General features: G+C 49.1%; 1 protein-coding gene across 1 annotated transcript in view; it reads right to left on the bottom strand.

The window, feature by feature from the left end:
- Nucleotides 1-13,603, bottom strand: part of CDHR4 (cadherin related family member 4) — a 38,743-nt gene that overhangs the window by 23,172 nt on the left and 1,968 nt on the right. Inside the window, exons 2-7 of the mRNA XM_040358786.1 lie at nucleotides 12,483-12,619; nucleotides 10,859-11,049; nucleotides 9,472-9,634; nucleotides 4,793-4,884; nucleotides 3,039-3,131; nucleotides 1,166-1,269 (exon numbers count right to left, since the gene is read on the bottom strand). Of these exons, the coding sequence (XP_040214720.1) occupies nucleotides 1,166-1,269; nucleotides 3,039-3,131; nucleotides 4,793-4,884; nucleotides 9,472-9,634; nucleotides 10,859-11,049; nucleotides 12,483-12,549 (710 nt within the window). The 5' untranslated portion in view covers nucleotides 12,550-12,619. The remainder of the gene's footprint in view (nucleotides 1-1,165; nucleotides 1,270-3,038; nucleotides 3,132-4,792; nucleotides 4,885-9,471; nucleotides 9,635-10,858; nucleotides 11,050-12,482; nucleotides 12,620-13,603) is intronic.

A 13,603-nucleotide genomic window follows, 5' to 3' on the forward strand; every position in this document is an offset into this window, starting at 1 on the left:
CGCCATTACTAGTAAAAAAAAAAAAATATTAAGAAAAAAGCCATAAAACTATCACCTATTTTGTAAACGCTTTAACTTTTGCGCAAACCAATCAATAAACGCTTATTGCGATTTTTTTTACGAAAAGGTAGAAGAATACGTACTGAGGAAAAAAAATTTTTTAAATATTTTTGGGGGATATTTATTATAGTAAAAAATATTCATTTTTTTCAAAATTGTCGCTCCATTTTTGTTTATAGTGCAAAAACTAAAAACCGCAGAGGTGATCATATACCACCAAAAGAAAGTTCTATTTGTGGGAAAAAAAGGACGTCAATTCCTGAGCCACGTCGCACGACCGCGCAATTGTCAGTTAAAGCGACGCAGTGCCGAATCGCAAAAAGTGGCCTGGTCTTTGACCAGCAATATGGTCCGGGGGTTAAGTGGTTAATTTTTACACTGAAAAAAAAAATTGATCACTTTTATTCCTGTAAACATCCCTTGTAATAGAAAAAAGCACGACAGGTCCTCTTAAATATGAGATCCGGGGGTCAGTTTGGACAGCACTGTGATGTAGTTGGAAAATTAGCAAATGGATAGCAAAAAATGGGTACATTTATTGAAATTGTACAAGTATCACAATGAATGAAGTTACAACATTATGCATTTTTCCTATTGGCCAGCCTTTTAAATGTAACTTCATTCATTGTGATACTTGTACAATTTCAATAAATGTACCCATTTTTTGCTATCCATTTGCTAAGTTTCCAAGTACATCACACTGCTGTCCAAAGCCCCACTGGGGAACCTTCCCATTCTTCTTTTATGGTTACACAACCAATCACATCGCTACAATCTTTTTATATGGAATATAAACTGAACCTATGAATAAATGGTTGTGGAACGAATCATTTGAGTTTCCATTATTTCTTATGGGGAAATTCGCTTTGATATGCAAGTGCTTTGGATTACACGCAAGTTTCTGGAACCAATTATGCTCGCAATCCGAGGTGTTGCTGTACTCCGAAGAGTGCGGCAAGAAGAGTGAGACTCCCTTGTCTACTTTCATGGTAAGTGCAATAAAGGGTCCAAACCAGGGATTCCACACAGGAGGGTGCTAATAATAATAATAGAGGAGCTCACCACTTTTTAGGACCCCCCCATCCCCCCTCTTCCACACTCTTACGTGAAGTTGACGCTGTTTTGGTAGACAGGAAGAACTTTGACGTTGAGCGTCCCATTGCATGTGTTGCCCATCGAGTCAGTGACCTGGATCTGCAGCTGATAATTCTGGAAGGGAGAATCCGATTAATGAGAGACAGATCAGGATTTTTCTTTAACAGTTACTAGAAGATAACAATGATAACTGACAGATCACATGACCCGCGCCTTCCCTCTGAGCTGCTCCAACAATCAGGGCCGATCCTAGGGCCACAGAAATATTTTCGGTGCCCCCACATGGGCGTGGCCATCTTACGAACTCCTCCCCTTTACAAATGTTTCTATGGCCAAGACTCAGACAGAGATGCTCCCCTAAGAAGTCTTCATTACCCTGGGATCCTCCCATGATCTTTTAACAATAAAGAAAATTAGTACACTAATGGGACCTGGAGAGAGGTCTCTCTAATGCACACAGAGAGGGCTTCTGTTAGAAAGAGCCCCCAGACAGACTGCAGACATGATACAGGAGATGGTCAGAGACTGCAGACATGGTACAGGAGATGGTCAGAGACTGCAGACATGGTACAGGAGATGGTCAGAGACTGCAGACATGATACAGGAGATGGTCAGAGACTGCAGACATGATACAGGAGATGGTCAGAGACTGCAGACATGATGCAGGAGATGGTCAGAGACTGCAGACATGATGCAGGAGATGGTCAGAGACTGCAGACATGGTACAGGAGATGGTCAGAGACTGCAGACATGGTACAGGAGATGGTCAGAGACTGCAGACATGATACAGGAGATGGTCAGAGACTGCAGACATGATGCAGGAGATGGTCAGAGACTGCAGACATGATGCAGGAGATGGTCAGAGACTGCAGACATAATACAGGAGATGGTCAGAGACTGCATACATGATACAGAAGATGGTCAGAGACTGCAGACATAATACAGGAGATGGTCAGAGACTGCAGACATGATACAGGAGATGGTCAGAGACTGCAGTCATGATACAGGAGATGGTCAGAGACTGCAGACATAGTACAGGAGATGGTCAGAGACTGCAGGCATAGTATAGGAGATGGTCAGAGACTGCAGACATAGTACAGGAGATGGTCAGAGACTGCAGGCATAGTATAGGAGATGGTCAGAGACTGCAGGCATAGTATAGGAGATGGTCAGAGACTGCAGGCATAGTACTGGAGATGGTCAGACTGCTCCACACGCAACGGACAGAATAATTAGTGGAACCTAGTACCAGAATGTGTTACGGTACTAGGCTCTGCTGCAGTACCCAGCCCGGATTCTGGGGACAGTGGGGAGGTATGCACTCTTGTCAGTTGCCAACGAAGAGAGCAAGCAGGATGGGGAACCGCAGCATCCGCTACATGCTCTCTGCCTCTAGACACACACAAGGAGGAGGGAGGGGAGCTCTCTGGAGCTTCGGCGCCCCTACCTCTGCGGCGCCCGGGGCACCCTGCGCACCCTTGCCTAGGATCGGCCCTGCCAACAATGGCAGCTGATGATAGATCCATTATTCCTAAATTCAGGACGGACCCTACAAACACCCCCTACCGATCCACTGGGAGAGGAAGCCATGATGACACGGCAGGAACCAGGACTGCCACCACCTTTGCATTCCGCCCCATAATTCTTTGTCATTAAAAGTATATGGAAGAGACCCCCAAATCATGTCCATGGGGTGTAAACAATCCAAGGTACTCGGTGGGAGTTAAAACGTTATAAATGAGGAGCTCTAGACAGGGGTGAAGAGAGTACACCCTCCCCCCCATGCCCCCGGGGGGGCCTCCACACATACAACCTTTCTATGGGGGGGTACATGAGATGGCAGAGAGTGCTGGAATAGCCAATGAACATTGAGTGGGACTCACCAAATTGGCATTGGCAAATCCTGCAGCAGGAGCGTGGACCGTTCCATCGGATCTGATGGTGAATGGAGACGGGCTGGGGGAGGTGATCTTATACTGCAAGGAATGGAAAAGGGATTCACTATAACATAACATACACTATACAGAGAGATACTACACAACATATAAAGATAATATATACAATACTGTATACCACATATAGAGATACTGTACAACATGTATGCAACTTTTGCACTATGTATATTTAGTGTAGCCAAGCAGAGCCGTTCAAAAAATACTAAGAAAAACTTGGAAATACTCCATTCCCGAGGCTTTGCAAGGTTTTCCGAGTTCAGCCGAGCCGTCCCCGAGCCTTTCCGAGGATCTCCGGCGCCCCCCCCCCCCCCACCTCTGGCCACATGCGTTATTGCATGCCATTGAAGTCAATGCAGAACAAATTATTTTCGTTTCCATTGACTTCTATGGGGAAACTCGCTTTGATATGCAAGTGCCTTTGATTACGAAAATTCTCCTGGAACGGATTATGCTCGTAATCCGAGGTTCCACTTATATAGAGTGAGATACTACATAACACATATTCTATATGTGTAATGATACTATACAACATAAACACTCTACATATGACATAATTATTATTATATATAGAGATATTATACAAACATATACACTAGGGCCCGGATTCACATACCTCGGCGCATATTTATGCCGGCGTAGCGTATCGAATATACGCTACGCCGACGCAGCGCACAGAGGCAACCACAGTATTCACAAAGCACTCGCCCCCTAATCTACGCTGGGTTCCCTCGGCGTAACTCGTCGTAAGTGGAAGTGGGCGTGAGCCATGCTAATGAGGCGTGACCCCCATGTAAATGATGGGCCGAGCACCATCAAGTTACGAATAACGAACGGCGCATGCACCGTCCCATGGACGCATCGCAGTGCGCATGCTCAGAATCACGTCGGATCGAATGCCTAAGATACGTCGGATCACTGCCTAAGACGTGAACGTAACCGGCGCCCAGCCCTATTCACGTACTGCTACGTAAACGACGTAAAAAACGACGGCTGTTCCCTGGTCCATACCTTTGAATGAGTTGCGCCTCGTAGATGGGGAATAACTTTACGCCGGACGTAAGCCTTGCGCAAACTGCGTATATTATGCCCGGGCACAACTATGTTCGTGAATCGACGTATCTCCCTCATTTGCAATGAGGCGGCCAGCGTAAATATGCGCCCACGATACGCCGGCGTAGGAAAGTTACGTCGGTCGGATGAAGCCTATTTTCAGGCGTATCTAGTTCGCTGGGCACGGCGCATAGATACGACGGCGCATAGTTACACTTACGCGGCGTATCTCGAGATACGTCGGCGTAAGTGCTTTGTAAATCCGGGCCTATGTATAGAGATGTTATAAGTCACTTTGTAACTCTTCAATCCTGTATCATGCGTCATCAGAAAATTATAAGCCTAGAAAGTGTTAAAAGTATCCAGAACGGTCCTCCCAGTACAGATTTGCCCCCATTAGGGGGACTTCCTATTGGTTGCACTGGATTTCCACACTTTGTACTTCACTAGTACTATACTATTGTATATTGACAAGTTTTTATCTGAGTTCCAACTTGAGAGATTTTCCATTACTTCCCTGCTCCATCCAACACACAATACAATTCTTTGGCTGGATCTGGGGTCAGTGCCCGTGAGAGCAAAATATTTCTTCCACAACATTCTTGCACCATATTATGCCATAGGCCACTTACCGTCACGGATGTATTTGTGAGTTGCCGTAACACCACGGTGTAGATGGTGCTGGAGGCCGGAACATTGGAGTAGACTTCAACGGAGTCTCCAACTGCCGAGAGAAAGAAACTATTAGATCCATTATTCCTAAAATCAGGACGGACCCTACAAGCACCCCCTTACAGATATTCTGGGAGAGGAAGCCATGATGGCCCTGCAGGAACCAGGACTGCCACCAACCATGGGTTCCTTCTCATAATCCCCCATTACTAGGGCCATATGGTAGAGACCCATGATTCATGTCCATGGGGTGCAAACAATCCGAGGGGCTTGGAGGGAGTTCAAACAAAATACCTGCTGATCAGCAGCCATCCTTTGTTTTCCTCAAGTGGGTGTAAAAACAAAAAACAGAAACCAGATTATCTACGGGTACCAGTGTGTAAATCTATGGGTACCAGTGTGTACATCTATGGGTACCAGTGTGTACATCTACGGGTACCAGTGTGTACATCTACGGGTACCAGTGTGTACATCTACGGGTACCAGTGTGTACATCTACGGGTACCAGTGTGTACATCTACGGGTAACAGTGTGTACATCTACGGGTACCAGTGTGTACATCTACGGGTACCAGTGTGTACATCTACGGGTACCAGTGTGTACATCTACGGGTACCAGTGTGTACATCTACGGGTACCAGTGTGTACATCTACGGGTACCAGTGTGTACATCTACGGGTACCAGTGTGTACATCTACGGGTACCAGTGTGTATATCTCTGGGTACCAGTGTGTATATCTCCGGGTACCAGTGTGTACATCTATGGGTACCAGTGTGTACATCTATGGGTACCAGTGTGTACATCTACGGGTACCAGTGTGTACATCTACGGGTACCAGTGTGTACATCTACGGGTACCAGTGTGTACATCTACGGGTACCAGTGTGTATATCTCTGGGTACCAGTGTGTATATCTCCGGGTACCAGTGTGTACATCTATGGGTACCAGTGTGTACATCTATGGGTACCAGTGTGTACATCTATGGGTACCAGTGTGTATATCTCCGGGTACCAGTGTGTACATCTCCGGGTACCAGTGTGTATATCTCCGGGTACCAGTGTGTATATCTCCGGGTACCAGTGTGTACATCTCCGGGTACCAGTGTGTACATCTCCGGGTACCAGTGTGTACATCTCCGGGTACCAGTGTGTACATCTACGGGTACCAGTGTGTACATCTACGGGTACCAGTGTGTACATCTACGGGTACCAGTGTGTATAGGGACTCCAAAATTTCTAAATAAAATGGACAGTTCATTGTCCTTTTGGAGGGGCTAGACTGTGTTTAGTGAAAGTAGAAAATGTACTGCCGTCAGTAACAATGACCCATCATTGGTGTCAGTGGGAGGAATAGTGACCCATCATTGGTATCAGTGGGAGGAATAGTGACCCATCATTGGTATCAGTGGGATGAATATTGTCCCATCATTGGTATCAGTGGAAGGAATAGTGTCCCATCATTGGTGTCAGTGGGAGGAATAGTGACCCATCATCGGTGTCAGTGGGAGGAATAGTGTCCCATCATTGGTGTCAGTGGGAGGAATAGTGTCCCATCATTGGTGTCAGTGGGGGGAATAGTGTCCCATCATTGGTGTCAGTGGGAGGAATAGTGTCCCATCATTGGTGTCAGTGGTCAGTGGGAGGAATAGTGACCCATCATTGGTGTCAGTGGGAGGAATAGTGTCCCATCATTGGTGTCAGTGGGAGGAATAGTGTCCCATCATTGGTGTCAGTGGGAGGAATAGTGCCATTAGAGATTCTCACTCAGGATGCAGGATGAGGGGTTCTAGGATAGTCCAAGTGGAGAGGAGAGAGACGATTTTTAGCACTTTCTGCATTGCCAAGTCCTTATTAGGTACCCAGAATTTCAGAGGCTTGAGATTTGGGTGGGAAGAACCTCCAAACCCCGATTACAGGAACGTTGGTCTTGTTGGGGGTTAAGCCACATGGCCCCCATTCACGCACACATGTGAGCTGGGGCCAATAAAAAAAAAATGAGATTTTCCTTGTCTGGCAAGGAGAGGAACTCTACTACAATCTTTGAGCTACAAAACGATCAGAAGAAAATGCAGCCTAATGCATAGGGGAAGCACCGAAACCCCAATGTGGGGCCAGTAGAGCGGCGGTGAGCCAATACCCTGCTTTCCATTTGAGCCTGAGTTATGGACTATTTTGATCTTGTTAACTCAAGTGAGCTATTTTGTTTGCCTGTCTTGTAAAGAGATATACCGTATTTATCGGCGTATACCGCGCACTTTTTTGCCCTGTAAATCAGGGCAAAATCGTTGGTGCGCGATATACGCCGATACCCGCTTTACCGCGCCGAGTTTGAAGACTGCGCCGGCATATACCAAGCGCAGTACACTCATGTATAGTCGGGCAGGCTCGGCTCCTCTCGCGCTCACGTCCTGGACGGACATCCAGGACGTGAGCGCGAGAGTAGCCGAGCCTGCCTGACTATACCCGAGTGTACTGCGCTCGGTATATGCCGGCGTAGTGTTCAAACTCGGCGCGGGAAAGCGGGGATCGAGCAGGGAGGACACCGCAGAAGGACGCCGGACCCGACGAAGAGGACACCCGAAGCCGCAGACGGACGCCGGACCCGACGAAGAGGACACCCGAAGCCGCAGACAGACGCCGGACCCGACGAAGAGGACACCCGAAGCCGCAGACGGACGCCGGACCCGACGAAGAGGACACCCGAAGCCGCAGACGGACGCCGGACCCGACGAGGCCGCCGCACAAGACACCAAAACTGTAAGTACTAAAATGTTTTTTTTTTTTTTTACAGGAATGCGGGTCCACTTTAGGGGTGCGCGCTATACGCCGGAGCGCGCAATACCCCGATAAATACGGTAATTGTGGAATTGTATTGCTAAAACCTTATATCACGTACCTGGTAGCAGAGCCTGTAATGATGAGGAAGGCCTCTCTTACTCCTCTGACCCGGGGGCCCTGGTAATGTAGACAGAAGGCGCAGGAGTGCAGAGTGGCACGAGTGCCTGTAAGTCTTGCCAGTAGCAGAGCGGGTATCCACCCCAGGCAGGGGACTCGTCAGTAGTCATCAGTGAAGCAAGCAGGCTGGTAGACAGCTGGTGGATGGCAGACTGAAGCAGGCCATTACTGGTGACAGCGGGCAGGCTAAGCATGCGCTGATAGCAGACTGTAGAACAGCGGGCACAGCAGCAAGTGTCAGGAAGCAAAGTCAGGCAAGCCGGGTCATACGCTGGCAGGACGGATCAGGTACAGAGTAGCAGGCAGGAGCGTGGTCTGGGTACAAGCCGGGTCAGGAGCCAATCAGTGGAAGAGAAGCAAATGGAGCAGACGGAAGCGGAAGTCAAGGACAAGCTGGGGTCGGTGCAGGCGGAGTCAGGCAAGCCGGGTCAGCAACTGGAATCAGAATACAGAATCACAGGGTCACAGGGTACATAGGAGGCTGAAAGACAAAGCAGCACTGATCCAGAGCACTGACAGTTTAAATCAGGGATCCTCAAATTACGGCCCTCCAGCTGTTGTGGAACTACAGATCCCATGAGGCATTGAAAAACTCTGACATTCACAGACATGACTAAGCATGATGGGAATTGTAGTTCCTGAACTGGAGGGCCATAGTTTAAAGACCCCTGGTTTAAATAGTCCATTTGGCTCCAACATCTGTCACCTGTGCACGTCAGCTCGCTGATGCGCACGTGAATGCACAACTCTGCGCATGCCCATATGCATTCGCCCATGCGCATAAGTATTAGCCAAATTACGACATGCACGAGAGGATGCATAAATCAGCCTGTGAGGCACAGAAGTCCTTCTAGAGCACAGGTGTCAAACATAAGGCCCGCGGGCCGAATCCGGCCCTCAAAGCTATTTTTTGTGGCCCTGGCAGGCTGGCACCCCTCCTGCAGCTGCAGGAAAGCTCCAGCCCCCCTCCAGACCCTTACTTTCTGCTTTCAAGGAATGGATCCAGCTTCTTCTCAGCAGCAGCATAAAGAAAGGGGGGTGCACTATGATGTAAGGGAGAGTGGGGGACTCAACTTCTGATGGTGTGGGGGCTCTTGACATCCAATGTAAGGGGAGAAGATGTGCTGGACATCTAATCTTACAGATACAACTGGCCCTTTTGAGGGCCATCATAATGCTGATGCGGCCCACCATGAAATTGAGTTTGACACCCTTGTTCTAGAGAAACCATGTGGTCTACTGGCATGCCGTTCCTGATAAAAACCCAACATGTTTCAAGCTGGACACCTCCTCTTCAGGAGTACAACAGTTTCAATATGCTGTCGTGAATGTTGTTTAACCCTGAAGAGGAGATGGTTCTCACCTTGAAATTAGTTGGTTTTTAACAATAACAGTAGCGATTCTTCCTTGAATTATTCTATAGCAGTCTTATCTGGAGGCCTATCTTTTGCCGAGGTTCACATTCAGCATTGCCCGGGCATTTTATCAGGAAGCTCCATTTAGAGGGCGGTCAGAATGTTGTGTGGTCCGCCATCCATTCTTGATAAAAAAATTTGATGTTAACAGCTGGGGGTTGACTATTGTGTGATCCCTATGCATAGGAAAACTGGTACCTTTGGAAGTACCCTATTACTGGAGCCGTTTGGTCACATGACAATGGGTAAGGTGTTGGGACACCATCTTACCTTGGCTGGAGAACTTTGGGTCACACAGCGGCTTCGGGAGGTCGTCTAAGATATTGACAAACAGCTGATTGGTGACGGTCTCATTGCCACATACGGCGGTGATCTGCAGGATATACTTATTCACCACTTGTGCGTTCAGAGTCGCTGTGCTGCTGAGCGTGATCTAACAGACAAATCACAGTGAGGTCATACACCCGACATCATCACACATATTCTACCATTTACACACAGGGGAGGGCTGGCAGCCTTAGGCCTGGGGGGCAAGTCCAGTCAAGTGACCCATTGAACCGCAGAATCAGCTCACCATCCATCTACACCACATTCCCCGCAGAGAGAGAGAGAGAAAGAGAGAGAGAGAGAGAGAGAGACAGAGACAGAGACAGAGAGAGAGGGAGAGACTGCTCTATATTGCCCCAGAGAGAGAGAGGCCACTTGGCACTGCCTGCACAGAGAGAGAGAGGCCACTTGGCACTGCCTGCACAGAGAGATAGAGAGAGAGACCGCTTGACACTTACTGCACAGAGAGAGAGACCGCTTGACACTGCCTCCACAGAGAGAGAGAGACCGCTTGACACTGCCTCCACAGAGAGAGAGAGACCGCTTGACACTGCCTCCACAGAGAGAGAGAGACCGCTTGACACTGCCTCCACAGAGAGAGACCGCTTGACACTGCCTCCACAGAGAGAGAGAGAGACCGCTTGACACAGCCTGCACAGAGAGAGAGAGAGACCGCTTGACACAGCCTGCACAGAGAGAGAGAGACTGCTTGACACAGCCTGCACAGAGAGAGAGACTGCTTGACACTGCCTGCACAGAGAGTGACCAATTGACAGTGCACATGTGCCCCTCCAGCCCCTGGGGAACTACAAGTCCCAGCATGCACAAAGAGTCAATAAAGTTTGTATCTCTCTGGGAAAATATTCCCTTTCCTAGTTTTGGATCAGTGGTCTCTGCGGCCCTTTTTTTGCTTTTATCCAGCCCTTGGGGCACAACTTTCATCCATTGATACCAACAATGCAACATACTTACCCCCACTGACACCAATGAAGGGACAGAAGTCCTCCCAATAAAATAAGACTAGGGCAAAATGATGTCATGGGGAAGGACTTTCTCAGCTAAGCACCACTTCCTGCGCTAAGGGCAGATGGATTCCAGAAAGTAAATGCTGCATCTGCCCTTACTTAAGATGGCTGCAGCTAGAAATGCTAGGGGAGGGGGAATGATTTCTCATCAAAATGTTACAAACGGATCGCACAATTTTTTCGTCTAACAACTATTTAGTACAATGGTCTGTCTTGGTCAATGTTTCTGGTTTGACCCTCCAGCTGAGAGTCATTACTGAGACAGTACCGAGTCTCCCTGACAGTGCGGCCAGCGCCGGTCTCACCTGTAAACCAAAGACGGATCCGGTGAGGGTCTGCGTTGGGGTGTTGAAGTATGTTGCCGGTGGGATGACGCTGGTGATGGTGACGGTGGGGTTGTTGCTGGTACAGTTGATCAGGCTGAAGTTATGGACGGAGGTGCCGATGGGAGAACTTTCTTTGATGGACACCGTGTCCGGTAAGGAGAGGAACTCCACTACAAACAGAAGACACAACGTTTTTTTTTGCTCCTTCCGTGCAATTACCTGCTTCCTTCCTGCTCCTCTTCCTCTGGTTCTTCTCTACTTCCATGCTTGTTCTCTGCTCCCACCCTGATCTCACCTGCTCCCTTCCTGCTCCTCTTCCTCTGGTTCTTCTCTACTTCCATGCTTGTTCTCTGCTCCCACCCTGATCTCACCTGCTCCCTTCCTGCTCCTCTTCCTCTGGTTCTTCTCTACTTCCATGCTTGTTCTCTGCTTCCACCTTCTCCTTCCTCCTTCCACCCTGATCTCACCTGCTTCCTTCTCCCTCCCTGCTTCCACCTGTTCTTTCCCTGTCCCCTTCCTCCTCCTACTCCCTGCTTCCACCTGTTCTTTCCCTGTCCCCTTCCTCCTCCCTTCCTGCTCTCACCTATACAGACAGCAGACAAGATAGTAAATGGTAACACAGATTTGTAAACTCTAACCCAGGGGTCCTCAAACTTTTTAAACATGGGGCCGGTTCACTGTCCCTCAGACTGTTAGAGGGCCGGACTATAAAAAAAAAACTAACTATCATGATCATTGCCCCCCCCCCCCCCACCATCATCATTAGCCCCTCATTGCAAGCCCCCCCCTCGCCATCATCATTGTAAGCCCCTCATTGCAAGCCCCCCTCACAATCATTAATTGCAAGCCGATCAAGATCATTGCAAGCCCCCCCATCATCATCATCAGCCCCTCATTACAACCCCCCTCACCTTTGCAAGCCCTCCCCTCACCATCATCAGCCCCTCAGTGCAACCCCCCCCCCTCACCATCGCAAGCTCCTCATTGCAAGCCCCCCCCACCCACCTTCATCATCATCAGCCCCTCACTGCAACCCCCCTCACCATCGCAAGCCCCTCATTGCAACCCCCCCCCCCTCACCATCGCCAGCTCCTCATTGCAAGCCCCCCCCACCCACCTTCATCATCATCAGCCCCTCACTGCAACCCCCCTCACCATTGCAAGCCCCCCCCTCCTCTCACCATCGTAAGCCACTCAAGCTCAAAGTGTTAACAGTTCGGGCTCGCTATGATAAAAGTCCCGCCCTCCTCCTCCTAGACCAGCTCGTGTGATAGACAGAACACTGGCTCTATCACACGAGCTAGTCTAGATCAGGAGGAGGGCGGGACTTTTATCATAGCGCGCCCGAATTCTTAACACTGTGAGCTCCGTGACACAGCGGGATAGCTGTGTTACAACCTGCCGTGCATGTCAGGGTGGGGTGGGCCGGTTAAATGTCCTCCGCGGGCCGCATGTGGCCCGCAGGCCGTAGTTTGAGGACCCCTGCTCTAACCTGAACTGATCTAGAAAACACCCGGGGCTGGGCACTCCGATTGGGGTGGAAGAGATCAGAGTGCCCAGCTCAGAATTCTGGGTAATAGCAGCACTGTGGTCATGTATGTACCTTGTCCCCAGGTCTCATGGATGAAGAGTAAGGTGATACAAAGTAGTACGGGGGGTAGGGACCCCATGGCTTTAGATGTGGGCACTCAGAGCGAGGAAGCGGTTGTCTTTCCTAGCGCAGATTCCTGGGGGTGCCACCTGTAAGGAAATGAAGAGGAGATAAGAGACGGGAGACACAGGCTGATGGCTCTGTGACACCAACAGGTTCCACTTTGCAGAAGAGCGTGTTGGAGTTTCCGGAATATCCCTATAATACCCTATGTATATGGGTAAAAATGTACCGTATATACTCGAGTATAGGCCAATCCAAATATAAGCAGAGGCACCCAATTTTACCACAAAAAAAAAGGGAAAACTTAACTCGAGTATAAGCCTAGGGTAGGAAATGTAGCAGCTACTGTAAGTGGAAAAGAGGATAAACAATGACCATTTGCACCTTCACTGAGCCCATTGCATGCCTCACTGTGCCCATTGCATGCCTCACTGTGCCCATTGCATGCCTCACTGTGCCCATTGCATGCCTCACTGTGCCCATTGCATGCCTCACTGTGCCCATTGCATACCTGATCTCCGTGTCATGCCAGTCAGTCAGTGGCCTCCCAGTGTAACAAAGCCCCGCCTCCCCCTCGTCTTCATCCGTGATAGACAGAAAACTCAGTTTGCCAGCAGTGAGTCAGTGTTCAGCCTATCATGGACAAGGACAAGGAGGGGGTGGGGCTTTGTTACACAGGACGGCCGCCATCTGACTGCATGACACAGGGGCTGATCAGGTGTGCAGATCGAGGAGACTCTAGGGCAGTGATGGCGAACCTTGGCACCCCAGATGTTTTCCAACTACATTTCCCATGATGCTCAACTCCACTGCCGAGTGCATGAGCATCATGGGAAATGTAGTTCCAAAACATCTGGGGTGCCAAGGTTCGCCATCACTGCTCTAGGGGGACTTTTTCAGCACAAAAGAATGTGCTGAAAAACTCGGCTTATACTCGAGTATATATGGTCATTTATACAGTTGGGTCCATATATATTTGGACACAGGCAAAATTTTAGATTTTTTCAGATATTTACCAAAACATATTCAAGCCATAGTTATATCATGGATATGGGCTGAAAGCGCACTCC

The sequence above is a fragment of the Rana temporaria genome, chromosome 7, assembly GCF_905171775.1.
Source record: "Rana temporaria chromosome 7, aRanTem1.1, whole genome shotgun sequence".
Lineage (NCBI taxonomy): Eukaryota > Metazoa > Chordata > Amphibia > Anura > Ranidae > Rana > Rana temporaria.